Source organism: Vollenhovia emeryi, unplaced genomic scaffold (assembly GCF_000949405.1).
Source record: "Vollenhovia emeryi isolate VEMERY1.0 unplaced genomic scaffold, V.emery_V1.0 DF939135.1, whole genome shotgun sequence".
In the NCBI taxonomy this organism is placed as follows: domain Eukaryota; kingdom Metazoa; phylum Arthropoda; class Insecta; order Hymenoptera; family Formicidae; genus Vollenhovia; species Vollenhovia emeryi.
Genome location: NW_011967231.1, coordinates 2,243,487 through 2,265,189, shown reverse-complemented (window position 1 = coordinate 2,265,189; position 21,703 = coordinate 2,243,487). Strand labels below are relative to the sequence as shown.

At 47.8% G+C, this 21,703-nt stretch overlaps 1 protein-coding gene across 1 annotated transcript in view; it reads left to right on the top strand.

Moving 5' to 3' along the window:
- The window catches only part of LOC105567725 (Down syndrome cell adhesion molecule-like), a 37,198-nt gene extending 21,056 nt beyond the window's left edge, over positions 1–16,142 (top strand). Inside the window, exons 2-9 of the mRNA XM_012022819.1 lie at positions 5,970–6,314; positions 7,869–8,180; positions 8,529–8,680; positions 8,775–8,919; positions 9,144–9,437; positions 9,782–10,171; positions 10,910–11,227; positions 15,057–16,142. Coding sequence (XP_011878209.1) covers positions 5,970–6,314; positions 7,869–8,180; positions 8,529–8,680; positions 8,775–8,919; positions 9,144–9,437; positions 9,782–10,171; positions 10,910–11,227; positions 15,057–15,610 — 2,510 coding nt within the window. The 3' untranslated portion in view covers positions 15,611–16,142. The remainder of the gene's footprint in view (positions 1–5,969; positions 6,315–7,868; positions 8,181–8,528; positions 8,681–8,774; positions 8,920–9,143; positions 9,438–9,781; positions 10,172–10,909; positions 11,228–15,056) is intronic.
- The last annotated feature ends 5,561 nt before the right edge of the window (positions 16,143–21,703 follow it).

The following is a 21,703-nucleotide window of genomic DNA, read 5'->3' as shown; positions in this document are numbered from 1 at the left end:
ACGAATTGGCCCGCGCCGCGGCCGGTACGCGACGTGCCTATATTCGTCCCACTTTCGCGTCCTTTCTATCGCTTCATCTACTTCCGTCTAATTCTCTTCCCACACCGCGTACCTCCGGCTCCGGCGCACCGGGTTCACCCACACCCCCCCGGCGCGTTCGCCCCGCGCGCGCCTGTGTACATCCGCCCGTGTGCCACCCTCGCCCTCGGTTTGCCTTCTTCGTCATACCCGGGCGCGTGTTTGTTCAGTCGGCGGTTTCGGCAGGGGGCGAGGGGGAGGGCGGTGTGACGCCGTTTTCCCGGATGCGGCGCGGTAAAGGAGCCCGGCACCACGTTTGCACACCGCCCGGTGTTTACACGCGCGGCTCCGGACGAGTTACCGACGTTACGAAGTTAAACAGGCCGGTGATAATAATCGCCATGGACAAGGGAAATTTATGGCTTCTTAATGAGTTTGATCATTGTTCATTAGCGGCCGCCGCTCGTTACCGATACGCGCCGGCCTGTAATGAAGCCGTCGACGGAAAAATTTCACACAATAGAAATTACCCCGTATCCCCGGCGGGGATCATCGGTCTCTTGGAACTCACGACTCAAAAGAGACGAAACTTTTGAGAGATGATTACGTTCTTTTTAGAAAAAAAAGAAATAGAAGAAATCGCGAGAGTGAGACAAGCGTTAAATTGATCAATCGCCTCTTGCGATTGCACGCAATACAGAATTCCGCTTGGTAAATTAATTAAGATTTAGATTGTTTTCCTACGTGCTAAGGTCCGTCTATCGCGCTTGCATGCCGTTTGTACGCCGTTTACGTGCAAACTGGGTCAAGTTGGTGGAGCGCCCGGAATAGAGGAAGGTAACCGGCGATTCCCTATCGAGAAATGGAATATTCGTTCAATGTCCTGTTTCCATCTTTTCCACCTTTCGCGGCGACTGTGAAAGTACGCGAAGGGCATTTTGTCAAAGTTTCCCCAGTACATTCTTTACCTTGGCAAGAAAGTTGCGCCGCGTATTTGCACGACGGCGCGGCGCTCGTGCGCGAAAGCGCCGGCCATTCGTCCTTCGCGAATTCGAGAGAATAACGCAATGGCGCGATTGTTGGTCCGAAGATTAATAGTTTTAGCTTGATAATTCGCGTCCCTTATCGCATTTCACTGCCGTGCCACTCATATCTGGATGAATTTTCAAAAGGACCCCGTCACTCCGTCCGTGAGTGACGGTTTCATTTGTCTGGTTAAGTATAACTTTATTGCATTGATTAAAGCATTGATTAAAACACACAAAAAATATAATATTGATAGCACTAGATTCGATAACAAACTTTTGATTTATGTCTTTTTCAATTACAAAAGGATCCGTCATTTCCGGTTTAATTGCAACGGTTTCGTTTATTCCACTTTAATTCTTCTAATATATACGTAATTGTTAATATTTATTACTTAATATTTACTTATTCACTTATTTCTCCGATGATTTACATCGTTTTCCGACATTTCACAATAAGCAACGCACCCCTTGACTTCCCGGGTCTCCCGGAACTCAATGCCGAAATCAGCTTGGCAGTCTAGTGTTAAGACGCACGTTCGACTTTTAACGGCGGCGAATATCGTTTAAGAAGTACGTACACCCGGAAATTCCATTCCGTTTTCCCCACATTCAGCGCGATATATGTGAAAATATGCGAAATACAATTTCCGCGCGCGACTCGCGCGCCAGTTCGTCCTTCAATCGCTATCCACCTATCTTCTTTTTATTGCTTCCCGGATGCGCTGGCTTCTACCTTCCGTATGTTTGGCTGGAGCTCGCCGGTTCGCCGGCGATGCCTGAATTTACAGAAAACAAGTCGCATCCACGCGTTTGCCCACCCGCGATGTTTACAGCGCGGTGCTTTGATCAAATTACAAGGCTCGCACTTCCAAGCTGGCGAACGGCTGCGGCGCAAATTCAATTTTCCCGTATTAGAAAATAGTCGACGGCAACCTCGGTATCATGATGCGCCTTCGGGCTCATAAAGTAGATCGGGATAAAATATTCAATAAAAATAATAAAATATCACTCCGCTGCTGCGATTCGTTGCGCTTCGATCGCCGCGTCAATAAATTGCGCCGAAAATAAATAATAATAAATTATACGTTAGAGTCCGAATTGGAATATGGTTTTTTTTTTTTAACAACTGCGCCGGAGAGAGCGCGATAGTGGACGCGCATCGGGATGTCAACGATCGCCGAATTTATGTCCCCGTTAACGGAGCGACGTGAATAAATTCGTGCGCGATCCACCAATCAATATGCCAACAATCAATGGGCTACTTCGCATCTGCTCTTCCCCATCGTACGGCGGGTTTAAATCCGTGCGCGCGTGTATACACGCGGGGTAATGCGATGTATTACCGATCCACGGCGGCGTTCCGTGTTTGCTTTGAATAATTACTCCAGGATCGTCGTGTCGGCGGATACGTATGCGTCCCGCGTTACCCGAGAAACGGATATTCGCCACGCTCTCAAGTAAACGCGATACAGGCGGCGCGTGCGAAAGCACAGCAGCCGCACACGCACGGTGGACAAGGCCGCACGTACGTGCACGCGTGCACGCACGCAGAATACGTAAGCGCGCCTGCGTGCGCCGGAGTCTGTCGATGGTTCATTGTCTAAGTCATCAATTTGCGGGGTTCATGAGGGGATTTAACGAGGTAATAGGACTCGCCCCGGCGCTATTAACATTTTAATTGCGGCATTAACGACCCCCTTCCGCCTTTCGTGACATTTAATCGGCACGTTCGCGACCGATTATACGCTCGTAATGTCTGCCCGTTAACGTCAGACATTGCGCGGTCTCGGACCGCGGTTTTTAAATGCCGCGACTTGCCGGCCGCCGCGCTTTTCAAATAATTCTTTACAAAAATCCGCCCTTTGCGCTCAGCCGCGGAGATTACAACGTTTCGCGCGACGTCACCGTCACGTGCCCTGGCTCGCCGCCCCCCGTAAATGTTTACGTGACGCATTCTACCGCCGATAACGCAATCGCTATCGCGCGCAATTTTCACGCGGGGCATAACTTCGGTGACGCACGGATATGCAAACGCGTCAACGTGTGAATATTCAGTGCCACGTATCAATGGAGCGCAAAGGTGCGAAAGCGGGGCCACGTGCCTCGTTGCCGTTTGTTAACGAGTTACTTCGTGCGTGCGGCCATTCATCACCTGGCGTTAATTACATCGTGTCATTAACGCCGCCCTCGTCCGCGATGAATCTCAGAGCTCGCGTCGACGCGGAATTTGTGCGCGCGCGATCACCCGTGCCGAGTTAGCCCTCTCCCCGATATTGAAAAATCCGAAGTGTTCCTATTGCAAACGTTTGCCCATCGAATGCCCCCGTTGGAATATTCGTCCGCCACCGGTTAATTCTGCCAGAGAGAAACCCGAGAGCGGCCACGCCGGCGTTTTACTTGATACCGTTTCAGGAGACCGTGCGGGAGTTTGCGCGTCCTTACGCTCAGTTTTACTTTTGAAACTATTTCATTACGCATTGTCTGACTCTGCCGATTGAATTTCCACTCGTCGCATGTCTGCGCTACGCATTCTGACATCTAATTTATAAAATTTACATTGACTACATGAAAACAGCTGACGTAAACACCGTGCAGATAATTTATGTCAATGTAATTTTGAAATTTACAGCACAATCCTGAAAAACAGGCGTAGCGTGGACACGCACGAAGTGGAGACTTTATCGGCAGTGTCAGAAGATGCATAGCAAAGTAGTTTCAAAAGTAAAAATGGGCGTAAGGGCGCGGAAAACAGTCTCCTGAAACGGTAACAAGTAAAACGCCGGCGTGGCTGCTCAGGTTTCTCTCTGGTTCTACAGACACATGGACAAACGTTTGTGAAAAGAAAATTGTTGATTTTCTAACATTAAGGCGAGTGTGAAGTTGGTCCCCTTTTCGAAATTGGTTTTCCTATAACTTTCGAGAGCTGAGCGGGGACAAACGAAAACTCCAACGGGACATTCGCGGGCGAACGTTTGGAAAAAGGAAATCTTGGATTTTTAATAGGGTTCGGTATAGCGTTGGTCCCCTCGAAATTGATTTGTCTGTAACTTGTGAAGGGGAACAAACAAAAACACCAACGGGGCATTCGCGGGCGAACGTTTGCAGAAAGAAAGCCCCGGATTTTTAATATTAGGGTTCAGTATGGAGTCGGTCCCCTCGTAATTGATTGTCTGTAACTTGTGAACTAGAGGGGGACAAACAAAAACTCCAACGGGGCATTCGTGGGCGAACGATGGACAAACATTTGTTGAAAGAAAACATTTTAATTACGGCATTAACGATCCCGCCTTTCGTGACATTTAATTGGCACGTTCGCGATCGATTATGTTCATAGTGTCTGACCGTTGACATCGCGGTCTCGACACGGCTTCTAAATATTTTAACTCGCCCAAGCCCAGGACTTTATATTCCTCAGTATTGGGAGTCTAACTTCGCGCAAGAAAGATTCTGGTCGTCGTTACGCGAGAGAATCATCGGTCCAGCTCTCTATTGATATTGAAATAGGGATTATAATTAAGGATTCATCGAGGAGTAAATTTAAGGATCTTATTAAAGAGTAATCAAACTAACTTGAGCGAATATTTGCATTCGACGGGAATCGTCGAACGTTAAAAAATTAATCTCCCCAGCGATATAATCAGATGCGTACAATCGAGTCAAATAATTATCGGATCGAATAACCGGGATTCTTTTCTAAAACCGCTCCTCTCCGCGGTCACCAAATCAGATTTAACACCCTGAGGAAAAAACTGTAGATTATGTGCCGGCCATCCCGAGCCGCGTTTTTCTTCGCGCGTCGCGCCCGAGTCTCGCAGTGGAAAAAGCCGATACACGTCAGCCGCGTTCGCGCTCAATTAATCTCCGGCGGCGGTGGCGGATGCCCAACGTTTCGAAGGTAACCCCCTGCCCGTTACATCTAAGGTCAACGAGGGAAAAGATAATGAGACCGCCGCGGTCGGTCGGCCGGGCGTTAGACGCCCAGGACGATGGATGGGACAGCTATGAAAGCCAATAAAAATCGCGCCCGACGGTTGGCGCGCCGTTATAAATCGGCAAGTAGACCGATTAATTGGGTTTACCCGATCGTGCGGCCTCCGCTCGGCAAACGCGCGCCCCTGCGTTTTGTTTCTACGCACGACCACACGCGCGCGCGTACATACACGCTTTCCGTCTCCCCGGTGTACGGATCCGGAGTTTGCTTGGCCCGGGGACGTTCGACCAATTTGCAGTAATTCGATCGGCGCCGACGGTGACTGACTAAAACTCCAAATTTGCGGTCGCAGTGAGAAAACGCGCTGTTGCGGACAACGCATTGTTACCGGACCCGTTAACATGGCCGCGGAAACGCAACGAGGCACTTCCGAGGCACTTGTCCGAGAATGCGCGAATACTTCCCGCAGGAGAATTCTGTCACGTCGCACGTGCGGTGTCTGCGACGCGTTGCAATTGCACAACTGTGCTGAAAATGTCCGCGATAATGCGTCTGAGTTCATCGGAGATAATGCTCGATTTGTTAATGAAACGAAATCGAAAAGAGTAGTTCGCAGACTTAACGTAATGAGATTAGCCCCAAAGAAAGATTTAATCGAATTATGATGTCGCAAAAGACCCGCGGGAAGCTTATCGCTAAACAACAACAAGTAAACAAAGGAGGCCAATTTTTACGAGCATAAAAGTTGGCAATGTAATAGATATTTAAATCAAAGTTGTTAACATTGAAACGTAAGATAGCGGACGCGTTTCAGCACGCAGTGCTTTCGTCAGCGCAAATTTCAATTAAATAGTTAATTAAGTAGTTAATAATAACCCTGGCTGAGGTGATATTTTTTCGCAATACATTTAGAATAAAATATTATATAATACGAATATGAAGGACCATATCCTTTCGTAAGGATAACTCTGTCGCTTCCCCGTACTTTTCAGTGCCTATATCAGACGTTAGCGCTGTGGCCGGTTTCAAAGCTCGGATACCCTGCGACATCGATCCGCCGATTAAAGACGAGACGGTCATCATGGTATTTTGGTACAAAGATGAAAAGGACAGCGAGCCGATATACCGCATGGATGTACGGGGGAGGAAGGTAGCGCAGGCGAGGCTTTGGTCGGATCCGTATGTGTTCGGTGAAAGGGCGGTTATGAGGACGGACGGAAAGCCCGCCAAGCTGGAGATAGATCCTTTGGAGTCCACGGACGGTGGCGTATACAGATGCAGAGTGGATTTTAAAAATAGCCCCACGAAGAATCAGAAGATTAATCTTACGGTCATAGGTGAGTCTCAACGAAAACTGGGAATCTCTATTTTCCGCGTGCGTAACTTTGTAAAAGTGATAATTGCTATTACGGTTAAAACACTCTGAAAGCACCTCTGTCGAATTTCAATTATCGTAAGTTCAGTCTTTCAACGGAATTTGATTGTTTCATGTTCCTATTAGATCCGAATTGAATTCATGGTATTTGTAGAGCAATTAAGAAGAAAGCTCGAACTACTTTGCCGAATTATAAAAATTATCTTAGAATGTTCCCGTTTGCAATAGACGGAAATTAATGGAGAGTAAGGAATACAATTTTCACAGCGACACTTTCTTCATGCAAATAAAAAATTCTTGAAATACGTATAATTTTATATATAATTTGGAATTATGGAAACGTGTAATTTAGTAAAAAGGTTAGAATATATAAAAAATACAAAAACTGAGAATAATGATTACAGTTAACTGACGCATTGTAATATACGCAACGATTGTAATAATGAATGCTGTGCACGAATACAGTACGAGGCAGTATTCACATCTGTCATTCTTCTGGAAAATTCTGGTATAAAACGTAGCCCGCACAAACTGAAAGGGTACACTTAAAAATTTCAGAAATAAACTAAACGATAAGTAATCTCGAAATATATAATCTCGACTGATCCCGAAGGCTCTCTTAGGATTAATTTTCCATTATTATTTCAATTATCTGCTATTACGACGGAATGCGGCGTTTTATGACGCAAATTTTGTGGCTTATCGAGTGACGTTGGCGGACAGATCGTGCTTTATGGGGTTTTAATCAGGCGGCGCATATGGGCAGCTATCTCTCCATTCATTCGTGATTTATTCGTTTTGTATTATACCCGTTGGTGAGATTTACGCGGGCGGTGCGTAACCGTGGAAAACAGTAGTAAATCGAAGAGATAGTTTGATTCGTTCAACCTCGACCTTCCGCGCGCAGCGAGAGTATCGGACAGTCATGTGGAAATAAAGCTGCGAGACGAAATCAAGTTACGAAGTCGGTTGGATCAATTCCAGCGAGATGCAAGAACGAACCGCCGGATCACTGCGGTCTGGCGCGTTTAGTTATAAAGTCGTTGCTGTTTCAGCAATACGATTCTGAATCAATTAATTCGACGTCATAGTACGGACTCAACAGGTGCTAATCTCATCCGAGGTCGCCAACGTACTCTTACAGAGGAAAAAAAAGGGAACCAAAGACCTGACCGTTACGTCTTAATTCTCATTTCGCGGCCGCTATCCTCTCTGCGGGCATTTCTCATTTCCCGATACGGAAATTTGATAGCATTGCCCGGTCTATGCGGATTCAGATATTTTAACGCGTTCGATTCGATTTCGATTTCCCTATCGAGAGGTATTCAAATAGTTTAAATCATTATTGTTATATCGCGGTGTGGCGATCGGGTGTCGGTATGGATTTACGGAATCGATCTCTTATTAGGGAATGATGACAAAGGAAATGGCGCACGTAATTCGATATAACGGACACGTGGCGCGTGCCGATGTCACGGAAATAAATTTCTATGATCGGAATTCAATTTGCTGACAGTGCCGCCGAAAAAGCCGGTGATATATATCAACACTAAAAGGACTTTGGCTCAAATACTGCAAACGTTTGCCGAGGGAAGCGAGCTGTTCCTGTTGTGCGAGGTGATCGGAGGTTTACCTCCACCTAGGGTCACGTGGTATTTCAATAACAAAGTCCTGGACGATACGTATACGCAGAAGCACGACGTAACGATAAATCGGCTGGATATCCCGAGAATCACCAGGGACTTCCTGAGGGCGAGGCTAATTTGCGAGGCGAACAATACTCAGCTTATGACGCCCCTGACCTCCGAGGTCATTATAGATATGAACCGTGAGTGTAATTGAGATATTTCGGCATCCATATTGATTGGAAATATTAGAAATTTTTAGAAATAAATTGCGGGTGATAAATTTTTATATTAACAACATTCTTGCCTCTCGTCTTTTCCCCGTCGTTTTTGTTTCTTGTGTCGGACTCAGTTGGAAAGGAGTTGAAAAATATATTGCGTATATAATTGTTGTATTTACTTTCAATGAAATTATCTCTCGCTGCATTAATTTCATCCGAGGCTTAGTATTAAAATTAATAAATTGATGACGCGTAACGCCGAGTGGAAAATACAAATATCACGATGGATTATTTTACACCGAGTTCATCGCGCATAATTTTTCATCGCAGTGAAGCCGCTCGTGGTCAACATCACGAATAAGCGATTTCATTTATCGGCATTAAGAACTTACGAGATCGAGTGTGAAACGTCGGGTTCGAAGCCGGCAGCGGTGTTCACCTGGTACAAAGGGGCCCATCAGGTCCATCACATGGCTAGAACTGTGAGTATATTTTCCGCGACCGGACGGTTATCGTATTCGACGTAGAGGACGTCGCTATTACGTCGCGATGGCGTGGATTCTGAGTTCTTCGTAGTTCGCAGACAATCCGAACATCACGAGAAGTGTGCTGAGCTACGTGCCGACCATCGAGGACGATGGGAAATTTCTAACGTGCAGGGTGGAAAATTCCCTGGTGCCCAACAGTGGCTTGGAGGACAAGTGGCATTTATTGGTGTACTGTAAGTTATTAACATATTCCTTTTCCCGTGGCCTATCCTTACTTTGAATCGTAGAACCTTTATCGGCCGAAAATTCAATTTAGAATTATTATTTGAAATCTCCCGATTTTCGTGTTTCGTTTCTCTTGCCAACATTCTCCTTTCAACGAGAATTTTCTAATTACGCTCGCGCACGAAATTATAAGAAATAAATGAGAGATGTTTTTCGCCGCCGATACTTTCAGACGCGCCGGTGGTGAGCATCAAGCTGGGCTCCAGTTTGAGGGCGAACGATATAAACGAGGGCGACGACGTCTACTTTGAGTGCGACGTACAAGCCAATCCAAAGTCTTACAAGCTACTTTGGTTCAAAGACGGCAAAGAATTGCATCAGAACGCCACCGCGGGGATTATTCTTCCCGGTGGGCAATCCCTGGTATTGCAGAGCGTGACGAAAAGCTCCGCCGGGGAATATTCTTGCATGGCGGCTAACGTCGAAGGGAAATCCGTGAGTCGACCGGTAACCCTCGAAGTAATGTGTGAGTACATTCCCTTCCCTCGGATCGATCCCCGTGACTGATGCCGAGAAATTCAGCCCAAGTGTTTTTCATTCATCATCTCTCGGGCCCTCCCGGTATAACAATGTCGTTATTCTAATTTTATTAATACATTCACTTTTCTGTCGCAACATTGAGTCGGCGCTGGTAAATCCCGCGTTTACATAGAAGCGTCAATTATCGACGTCCGTCGTGAGGAATGGAAATCGAAAACCGCCGCCGCGGCTCACGGTCGGCCCTTATTTTTCCCACCGTGACGGTTCACGAGCGCGGGAGCGTGCACCGCGGTAAATTGAATCCACCAGCCGGCGCCCTCGTATTTTCAGACGCACCGATTTGCAAGGACGGCTCTTCCACCCAAGTGGTCGGCGCCTTGAAGCACGAAACGATCTCGCTGGTCTGCGGTGTACAGTCGAAACCGCCGCCCACGACCTTCCACTGGACGTTCAACAACTCCGGGGAGCTGATGAGCGTGCCGGCCGCCAAGTACGCGCAGGTCAAACCGCTCAGCCTGATCACGAGCCACTGGCACGGCTCCAGACTGAATTACACGCCGGAGAACGACATGGATTACGGCACGGTCGCCTGCTGGGCGAGGAATCGGATAGGGATGCAGAGGACGCCCTGTCTCTTTCAGATCATCGTCGCCGGGAAGCCCTACCCCTTGCAGAACTGTACGGCCCTCCAGTCGACCGGACCCTACGCGTACCGAATGGGTAAGCGAGGAGGGTTCCCAGGGAACCCTCGCAACGACCTGCTAACTGCGCCATTACACCCGGCCATCATCGTGGCTGACACCTTACGGTCGATGCCCTTGTTGCGCTCAACAGCTTGTTTCCTTGTTTCCCCTCGAAAGACACGATAACCGTGAAAACGCCCGTGAAATTAGTTTTTATCGATCATCAATGCTCGAGAATGGGATCATCTTTTTCCCCCGTAATTCGATAATAGATAATTGACGCGAGGCTTCACGGCACAATCGTTATTTAAACGTTTAAAGAACGTTTTACTACCCCTTTAATTTCTCCGGGTAAGATGAATAAAAAGCGGAAAGATATTTTATTTGTTCTCATTTTGATTCAACGAAGATTCGGTTTCTGGCAAATAATGCAGCGCTCGCTGCATAATTCATTTTAAAAGTCGGCTTTCACATTCGTCCAGATTTATGATCGCGATTGAGGATTTATAGTTATAGTAATTTTCGATCTGCACTGCGCGCCAATTACAGTCTCCCGGTATATATACTGTATACTTATTATGCAAGTCTAGCTGAGACTATTATCCAATTAATTCGGTCTGGCCTCCCCCCCCCCCCCCGTAATCGACGCTATCGAGTGTGCTCTGCCGCGATGACGCTCGCGCCGGGAAGCAATTAGGTCTAGCGAGTCCGAGTGTTTTTCTTCCTCCGGGAGGGAGCTTAACCGCCCCGATATGTGTGCGTCCGTGTGAAACAGGTCACGAAGACTTTAAAGCCACCGACTCGAGGGACTCGGACTCGCTGATCGTCAGATGCTCCGAGGGATTCGATGGTGGTTTGCCCTTGACTAATTACGAGCTAGAGGTCTACAGCGAGGAGAACGTTTATCATGTCAATACCATCTACCTGAACCACACCGACCGATCCGGCTCATCCGGCCCAGTTTTCGAAGTCTCCGGCTTAGAGCCGGGACGGAATTACAGGCTTCATCTTTACGCCGTCAACGCGAAGGGCCGGAGCGATCCCGTTGTTCTGGAGCCGGTCACGCTCAAAGGAGTAGCGATGTACACGACCGGTGAGTTTTTTAAAGCGCCTCTTGAGATTCTAACGATACTGTTATTCCGAAGTAGCCGTTTCGTACCCCGCGATCTCTCGTCGTCCGGCCACGGAAAACGGTTCACGGACGGGCTTTACATGCTTCGGCAATTACGTAGAACGGTCGAGCTGATTAAACGAATGTTCGCCGCGCGATGATACGAATAAACCTTCACCGGCGAAATTCACAATCCCGACGAAACCGTGCCCGAGATTACGAAACCGTCTCGAGAGAGTTTATTCTTGGGAAATACCTTCGCTGTATCTTTCCCGCGTGTAATTTCCAGTTATTATTATCGGTCTTAATGTATGCAGATTGTATTATGTCGATAGTGTTTGCCCTTCGTGATTAACCCTCCTACTTTCATTACGTAATCTTAATGGTAGAGGGCAAAATAATAATGAGGTGAGTTAATAAAGCGCTAACGACCGTTATGGAAAGAATCCCGAAACGTTCAGCTCAGAGCTGGGGCTCTTAATTGGACCGAATTGCACGACTGAGTTAAGTATACACGTCGTAAACGCGCTTGTTCGTCTTTCGGCGAAATTGTATGCGCATTTTGCTCAACCTTAGGATATTTTTAATTCCAGGTCAAAGGAACTTGCTCGTTAACACGTCGCGGCTCTCAACTGCACAGATAAATCTCTACACCTTTATGAATATAATTTTTAAAGTTCTATTTCCATTTACAGTTCGACGACCCATCCGCGGTTGTCCGTTTGGTTACAGTTTCGTAAATTCTTTCTTCAAATTTTTATGGTTCCACTTCTTTTTAGTTTTACCTCACAGTTCTGTTTTACAGTTCCATTTACAGTTCTACTTTATACAGTCTTACGTATTTTCTTGCTGACTGTTTCAACGCACCTTTACACATTTAGGCTACTTATTGTTAGATCGTGATGTATTTACAGCGATGGAATATTTAAACGCTTCGCTAGGTTGGTTCATCGATCTTGGCGGCAAAGCCTTCCAAATCCTAACATCGATTAAATTCTATTTCGAATTCGGCAGTCGGAATCAAGGGCTTGTCGTGACATTTCTGTAATCAAGTACGAGACATGTCGGACTGATCAAATATTAATCTGTATCGACGGGAGAGCGGCGCCAAGTTGCAGCGCTGACATTACTAATCAACGACTTCCGTCAAAACTTGCCGATGTAATTACAGGAATTTCGGTGGCGCTTTTGAGAAAACGCGGTCACCGGCGCCGCGCCGCCAGCCCGCGTATCACCGCGGCTGTCCCGCGCGGGCCTTGAATTAAAATCCCATAAAGCCCAAGTCTCTTTCCTCGCCGCTACCTCATTTCAGCTGCATTTATCGTCTTTAATTTCCATCCTCATGGGTTATTCATGCCGGCTCTCGCACGCGGTTCCGCCGTGTGGTAACGCGGGTGTGTGGCAACCGTATATACCGTCGTCCCAGTCTGCGCGTACACACATGCACGCACGCGTGTGCACGCGCACATCCCGCGACCGGCGAAGCTCATCCCGAATCCCGGCTGCGTATCACCACCACCGTCGCGTATCGGGAAGCGCTCGAAGCCCCTCAAACGTTCCCTCAGACAGTGCGCGCCGGGCTCCGTTCAAGTAGCTTCTACCTATTCCCGCAGGGGTGGCAAATACCCCCTCTTAACGTGTAGCAATGGAGAAACGCGCACGGGGTGGGAAAGGAGCTTTCGAGATCCCGGGATGACGGACTCAGACAATCGCGTGTCCGCCTCCCGTTCTCGATCGTGTACGCTCGTGTCACAGTGTATATGCATGTGTGCCTATACAACATATATATATATATATATACACACGTACATACACACACGTGAGGAGAGCGTTCGTTGGCTAACGAACCGAGGCGTTTTCTGAATTCTAAAGAGCCTGGCCATCTCGGTCCGCGGACCCGATCCACCGCCTTCCTCTTAATCTTTGCTACCGAAAGCTGCCTGCGTTTCCTCCGTGATCCAATAAGTACACGGAAAAAGCGGATCTCGTTTACCGGACACGTTGGAACGAACGACGCTGCCGGACGCCGCTGTTGATGTCGCCATCAGTTCGGATGTCCATCCTGATGAGGACGAATGTTCTTTGCGGGGTCGAGAATATACGGATATACGTTAGGAAATCGCACGTTTTGCGCGTAACTGCCGGCCGTTAATCCTGCGACGAGTGTGCTGCAACCAGCGGGATTAGATGTCGCGATATCCCGCGCTAACGCCTTGATAAATCCGGAATTCGACGTTGCAGGCGGTTATAATGGTATCGCGCAAACGTATGATAATTAATGTAAGATATTTTTCCGGATTCCGCAAGTTAATTCGGTCTACTTCCTCGCATTCGCGGCGTTAAGAATAGAGCTCGCGGGAATTATTACCAGTTTTATCCTTTAAAATTTGCACCACGATTTCCTTCGCGTATGGATTTTCGTCTCATGTAATGTTAAAGAGCTGTAATGCACCGCGCGCGGGCGCGGATAAAACGTCTCCCGCGACGTAAATTGCCGATACGAAATTTGCCGTTTAATGGAAATCGATTTGCTGGAATCCAAAAAGAAAACGCCCAAGCGCGCGCGCGCGCGTTCCCGTCGTTGCGCACTAATCCGATGTGGCTGATTGCCGCTTAATTATCGAATTGTGATGTGCGCGCATTGTCGATGGTCCAAAACTAACTTGACATTCGTATGTACGGATCGATAATGCGCGCGCCGTGTTCATCTCGCGAGTATCGTCATCATCGGATAAACCGATAAACCGTGCATACTTTAACACGCGTGAACAGCGATAAGATCGATAAAATGCTTCTTGCATCATCGCGAGTGTTAATGTTCGCGTTCGTTAATTATGCCGAGCACGTAGAGAGCGTAAGACTATGAGACGCATATTAATGGAGGAAAGTCATCTATTATGAGATAGGTTTTCAACACAAATCTTCTCTGTAAAAGTCTATCAGTGAATTATCATCTGAAAATAGTGAATAGTCACTGTTTTGCAGTTATAAGTATACTACTAAAAATAGCAGTATACTTATAACTGTAAATCAGTAACTGTTCACTGTCTTAAGATGATAATCAACTTAGAGAATTTTCTCGCAACGATTACACGACCTAACAATGAATTTTCCGCTGAACAGATTTCGCTCCAAGGACAATAAATTCATGGTGGAACCAACCGATGACGCCTATTTAGCAGAAAACTCGCTATCCCATATTAGGATCCTATCTCATAATAGGGGACTTTCTTCTGGTAAAATGTAGAGAACGTAAACCTATCGAATGTACATTAACGGCGAAATGCGTTCGTTCGAAACGGACTATTTTGTGTTGGTGGCAAATCAAATTTGCTTTAACGGTAAATTTGTTTTCCGCGAACAAATTTACTCGCGCATGCACGCAATAAGATCTTTTTTATTTTATCAACGAAACACAGATTTTGCTGCAATATCAAATAATTGGTTAGTAAAATTGGTCACTCTCACGTCGAATGTGCAGCAGCAGCAGCCAGCAGCCGCACTAGCAGCGATGGTTTTGCCACGGCAGCAAAATTCTTTCTCCCCGTACAGATATCGACATTTTATCGAGAGGCAGAGATCTAGTTCCTTTCGTATTACGCCGATTCTTTTACGTTTAAATCTTGCTTGGAACCTAATAGTCTCGCAAATTTATCTGCTATTCGATTATCATTTGGAAAAACGGGTCACGCTATTAATATACAATCCAGCGACACATATTTTACGATGAAAGTTGTAATTTCTAAAAAATAAAAACCACAATACGGATTCTCTCACGTGAGTGACGATTCTCTTAACGTTCGCTCCGCAGGTCGCGGGATCTCGGACGAGACGACCGATTATAGCCTCCTGGTGGCGTTCTTCGCCGGCGGTGTAACAGCCATTTGCATTCTGATCGTCGGGATAACGCTGACCCTGTACCGTCGAAACCATCCGATGCAGACGACGAAGACGCAGGCGGCGGAGCCGGTGCAGTACGAGGGCAAGGAGGACCGGGCGGCGGCGCCGCCGGCGACGGACGAGGCTCACCGGGACAACTTGAAGGAGCAGATAAACGCGGACGTGCCGGACGACGACCCGGACGTGATACCGAGCAAGACCGTCGAGAGACGGCCGGACATCTTCGAGCCGAGCTACGCGTCCAGCAAGCCGTCCGAGAGAGCCAAGGACTTCAGGTGCCTCGAGGACCTCGATTATCCGTCGCCCTCGTCGGTGCTCCACGCCAAGGACTCCTGGATCTATCCGAACGGCTACGCGGAGAAGACCGACAAGAGCCTGAGCCCGTTACGGCCCAGCACGCTGCCGGTGCATCGCACTCACGATATCTACACGAGGAGTCTGCGTGTACAGGAGAGTTGTATATAGACGGGGGTAGCGTCTTTGCGCCCGATTATCCGGGTCAGTACCCTCCGATGCTCGCCAAACCGTCGTACGCGATTAAACGACGCTTGTAAATAGACAATAAATACCGTTAAGGACCCTCACCCTCCCGACCGGCACGTCGATTCGACATTCCTATTCTTGTTTTTCACCTAGCCGTAAGAGAGATAGCGTCTCGTTAGCTTCGTTCTAAGGGAAACGTGATACTTGGAACGCCAGGGCGCGATCATGCGCGTGTACAGAGACAATAATTTTCCGCCGTTGAAAGAAGAATAAGAAAAGACTTCCCGTCACCTCTGTCTCTCGTCGGAAGCCTTCCCGTAAAACTACTCGCGAATGTCTGCAGGAGCGTAAATGTTTTGTCTACACGGATGTTTTATCGTGCTTCGTGGTTAATTAAATGGTCAAATATAAACGTTTGTATATATAGATAATAAATCTTGTTGTTTAATATGCACATTCTCCGCTGTTGTTTTCATTTACGCGCTCCCACGCCCCGAACATCCCGGTCGTCATTAGCAATTGGACCAGCATTAGCTTATCAACGCAATTTGGTCGCGCGTTGAAGTAAGTATTAAAGAGGAGATTAATTATCTCCGGACCAGGTCTGACGTTTCATTTTCCGCGACTCGAACTTATTTCAGTTAACGAGTCCCTTCGAAGCGGCTAAAAATTGTCCATCGTCGCTCGACGTCGCGGGCGCGCGCTGGCTCGGTGTATACGAATTCGTCGGACACTCGCGTTGGACGTTCGCGTGCCCGCCACGCTGACAGTTTGACAGGTTGGTGAATTGGTTCGCCGACCGATGGCTAAATTGGTACTCACTAACAACGTCACGCAGTAATATTCGCACGTGATACGAACGGCCGAGTCGCATAGAATATTAACCCGGTCCAATTATAGATAAATTGACTCGCAGCGCGAAAAGTATCGCATTGCCGGATAATATCGCCGGACGTGTGCTAAAGTGCAACCCTTCTTCAAAAGTTCGCGATTTACGTTGCGAAAGGACCGAGCAAAAATTCCGAGAGAGAAAGAGAGAGAGAGAGAGAGAGAGAGAGAGAGAGAAAATTTTCACTTAAGAACTGACCGGTTAAGTTGTTGAACTACAAAAAAAATGGTCAAAATTTTTCCCAGAGTAGAACAATCCAAATAATTCGATTACTAATTGTGGACCCCAAAATGGGTTGCTGTCTTTTTTTTCCCCCAGAGTACTCTTCGCGTGACGTCACGCGAAAGAGAGAGAGAAACCCATAGATTACTTTGCTACATTCGGCGCCACGCGGTAGCAGCTGGGATCATAGACATAGCGAGAATAGACTGCGCGTTCCCAACCTTTCCCGTACTGAGAACATGTACAAACTTTAGAACGAGACAGCCGACAGTCGAGTGGTCGCCTCATTTGTCTAATAAACAGTGGGGGCAACAGAAGAGTAAGAGGAATAATAGAGGGCGACCACTCAAAGTATGTTGTCTCTTTCTAAAGTTTGTACACTACCTCAGCCAAACGCGCAGTCTACATATTATACGTTTACGGCTGGGATTCGCGGTGACGTCGATCCCCCTTCTTGCCGATACGTCCTTCGCCTAAAAAGTCATCGATGAGACAATCTGTGTCTAATAATCTTGCTCGGAGGCGTCCGATCTCCGACTTTATATTACACGCGCACATAGATCGCGCGTCTGATCACCGAGCGACGCAGCCGCTGCAGCTTGGTCCTTAAGCCGCGCGACTTCCGTTGTTTGCGCTACTTCAACGACGCCTCCGACCAACGGTTTGCTCTTCGACAGACTTCCAGTAAGCCGCTTATCGCCACCGGCTGCGCGATAAGCTAGAAATCGACGTGGCCGTCCCGCTGTCTGTGTACCGACGATGACGGGGACCTGTCAGGGCTCGTAGACGACGATAAATCACATCGTTAGGACAACGCGCCCCTCGAGCCCATCGACTCTCGATTCCACGTCGGGCGGAAATAAACTGCCAGCGATCCGGCGAGTTGGCGGAAGTAGGCGATTCGATCGCTCGATGAACCTCGAGGCTCGGTCTTTCACCCCCGCCCCCCCCCCCCGCTTTGCCCGTTCGCCGTCTATCTATCGGTCACCCTGGTCATCGACGTCCGAAGCGCGCCGTGCGAAATAAGCTGTCGTTATATGACACTCTTCCGTCGCCGGACTCCCCTTATCCCGTCGTCGTTCGCCAACGCCGTTCTCCAAGTCCTTTGTATACGAAGTGACAGAGACGGATCTCCGGGCGGCGCGGCCTGGGACAGTAGTTTCGGGTAAACAAACCACGATATATCCCAAAGAGAGTTCCCCGCCGTCAGGTGGCGACGAGCACGTCCAGAATAATTTGACGACTCTTATACACGTGGTAAGCGCGCGCTCGTCGGCCCCTCGAGGGTAATCCTTGCATCGTCACGGCGCCGAAATGTCGGCTGCGAAGAACTTGGAATTCGCGACGCGACAGCGAACGATCCCGGAGTGCCGTTCTCGCGCAACTAATAATTGATTATTTACCGGTCTATACATTTGAAAAGTGCTCTCTACTTAAGCAACTTTTCTAACGCGACGTTTGTCATAAAGAAATTTCCATTTCGACACGCTTAATTTTCCTCTAACTGTGATATTCTAGGAGAGCGTCGTTTTCTTCGTTAATCAAAATGTTAAAAATTGACGCAGGCGTATGGAGTCATGTACGGAAAATAAATAAACTACTTATACAATATTCCATCCTCTGTTACTTTTTGCCAAGTTTTTGAGGAAACTCGCGTCCATTGACTCTTGAAACGCTGCTAACCGGTTGAAGTTGAAGCGTTCAAGAAATTAATATCCGAGCTTATCGAATTACAAGTTGGGGCGTTTACATACATTGGTAAGCCCGGTCCGCCATGGGAGAAAGTACGAATGAGAAATTCTATTTAGACACAGATTCATGAAATTCCGCCGTCGAGACCCCTCTTGTTATCTGGAGAACAGCGGTGATTTCAAGCGTCAAAGCGGGGAAATTAATTATCCCCTCTGACAATGATAGACGTTATTCTTGCATAAGACTTAATTTCGTTTTCGTGAATGCGCGACTAAATGAAGATTGAGCGCGATTGCATTAAGTATTTCGTTAATCCTATTCTCGAATAGAACGCTGAACGGCGTCGTTAATTTGCACTCGGCTATACCGTGAATTAGATTCTTCGTCCGTTTCGCGCGACTATTCGGCAAATTAACATTTTAGATCGTACTGTCAGGAATATTACTTGGTCCCCGTTGTAGACAATTTGGGTGTTTACCCGGAGAAATCCCGTCGCTGGCGTACGGCGGCCTCTACCAGTCGGTGTCTTGCCACCGTTGCACCATCTCGCAAATTGACAATCTCGTAACGCACGTTGCGATTTGAAAGTAAACACCAATTAACTAAAAACGTTTGCAAAACCTCCAAGGTGACGTAATCTACGCAAAGCGATCTACGTTTTCCTTTATGTGGGACAAATTCGCATAAAACGAGGAACGTAACGTTCCGGCGTTATCGGTAAGGCGCTTGTATTAAGAGTGTAAAGGCTCGAAATTCTCGGCTGAAAAGACCTGTGTTTATTCACGGTAGTGAACTCAAACGACTGCCAGCAGCCGAGAATAACAGTAACGGAAGCCCCCGCGGTATCGTATCAGCGATGTGCTGCGGAACGGAGAATATTGGGAATACCGTCCGCGATACGACGTGCCGTGTGAAATTTTATAATTTTTCCCTAAGATTTCTAGCGCGATCGCGCCAAAATACCGCCCGATTACGTTCGATCCTCACATTTTCTCGCTTAATCACGTCGCACGGAATTTTCTCGGAAAAGAAAAACGCAATCTATTATGCAATCTGCGCGTCCGACATAACGATATCTATTATATCTATTATATATCGCCGATACATGCGCGCGGAGGAATTATACCTCTCTCTCGCATTAGCAGAACGGCGAATATAATTTTCCGGCGCGCATAATTTACACGTCTATTTTCCACGTTGCGTTTGCCTCGTTATATATTGATTGCGTCGTTCGCCCCGGCGTTACGTCCGCGTTATGCGCGCATCGCGCGCATTACATGCATGCGCGCGTTGACGTTTTCGACTATCGGGGGAGCGCGTAACGGAGACGTCGGGGGGGGATCGGCGGGGTACCCCTAGTCGTAGAACAAAAGTAACCACGAGAAAAAGCCCTCGGGGCGTCGTATCCGCGACGCGGCTTCGAAAGCGGGGAATATCGGGATATTGTTCCGCGGTGCGATACCGTGAAATTTTACGGCGTGGCGTACCCGCCGGGAGCAGCCGCCGCGATCGCAGTAATTTTCTCGGGGAAATTTTCGACGCGCCAGTTACGCGCTCCGACCGGACGACGGAAGCGGCTAATTACGTCCGCCAAATCGACTTCTCTCTCTCTCTCTCTCTCTCCCCTCTCTCAGTCTCTCTCTCTCCGTCTCTCGTTCTCTCAGTCTCGCAGTCTCAGTCTCTCTCTCTCTCGGTCTCTCGTTCTATCAGTCTCTTAATCTCTCGGTCTCTCAGTCTCTCTCTCGTCCTCTTTTTTTCCTCTTCCCCTCTTTTTTGTCGAAACGACACGAGAAACCGATTCGTTTTGCTCTCGGTCTCCGGACCGCGACACGGAAGCTAATGCGGATGCCGCGACGTTTCGCCGAACCGTCAGCGGCGGCGAAATTACGCGGACGAAAAGGGAAAACTTTCCTGATGACGGCAATGGCAGTCGTTTCTTGTCCATTTTTACGAGAAAATGGCGTAAGCTTGTAAAGCCCGCGTATGGAATATAGATTTTGCGACCCGCCGTAAAGCGTAATCGCGCTTATCGTAAAAGCGCGGCGTAACGTGACGCGTAATGTAGCCGGCGAATTTCAGGCAGAGGGAGAGAGGGAAAAAGAATATAAGAGAAAATCAGCGGATTTGATGTGAATTACTTAGTTGATAAATTCAGACCGGGGCTGGAACTAATCGGAAAAACGGCAGGCAACCCGAAATTGGCGCTATAACTTTTCTACGTATGCACACGTGTGAGCTACGCGTAGCAAGACTTTTATATGAGGGAAAGTTTCGGGATGGAAACTCTTTTATTTAATTTAATCATGATCGTATCATATTTCCCTGTCGCGTGATCAAAGCCGGGGGAGATGCGATACTCCTTCCTATTCTGTGCAATATACACCCAAGTTTCATTAGTTCTCCCGTACCCGATCAACAATAATGGTATAAATAGCAACTGACGTGACGCGGAAAGGTTTAATATTTCGCCGATCGCGTATCCCCCTTATACGCCCGCAGGATATGAGCGAAGAAGCGTCGACCTAATAACGCAGTCGTTAGACAAAGTTGAAATATACGTCCGACGAAAGATCGAATGTACGGAAACCGGATATTTCATTTCGAAACTCGACGCCGCGATACGTCAACGCAGAATTGCCTTCGCCCGCACTACTGCCGAACTTCCGTTACAAATTTTACTCTTTCGCCTCATCCCCGGGTAAAGTAATTGGCTTCTCTCTTCCTCTCTCTCTCTCTTCTTCTTCTTCTTCCTCCCTTTCTCCTGATGTTACCGAGTTAAGTGTCTCGCGGATCTGCTTTCCTCCTTTTTAGGAGGAAAAGAAAAGTCCCGGCATTCGAGTTCATAAATTTCATCTCGCGCGCCGTCGAATTCCCCGATCAAAAAAGATTTACGAAGAGTAGAAGTGCCGGAAGCGAGAAAGAGAGAGATGGGGAGGGGGGGCAACCGAGGGAAAAGGAGAGCCTGTTTGCTCATAACCCGTTTCCTAATACTCCTTTAATTTCCTGTTTTCCACGGCCTACTTCGCGCAATTCCCCGCGCGATCTGACTAATACAATTAAGTAAAGCGATGCTCCCATCGCCGGCAGTGCCGTCAACAACGTTCTATCTACAAGTGCCGCGACAACCGGATTAGATCCTGTTTCACCTGCCACTACGTTTCCGTTGTTTTTCAGGTAGCCATCGGGTCAAGGGACTTTCCGTGCGAGACGTGTGCCACCCCGCGATGTAGCGAGTCGATTAAATGCCATCTATTTGCATGGCAATGCATAAT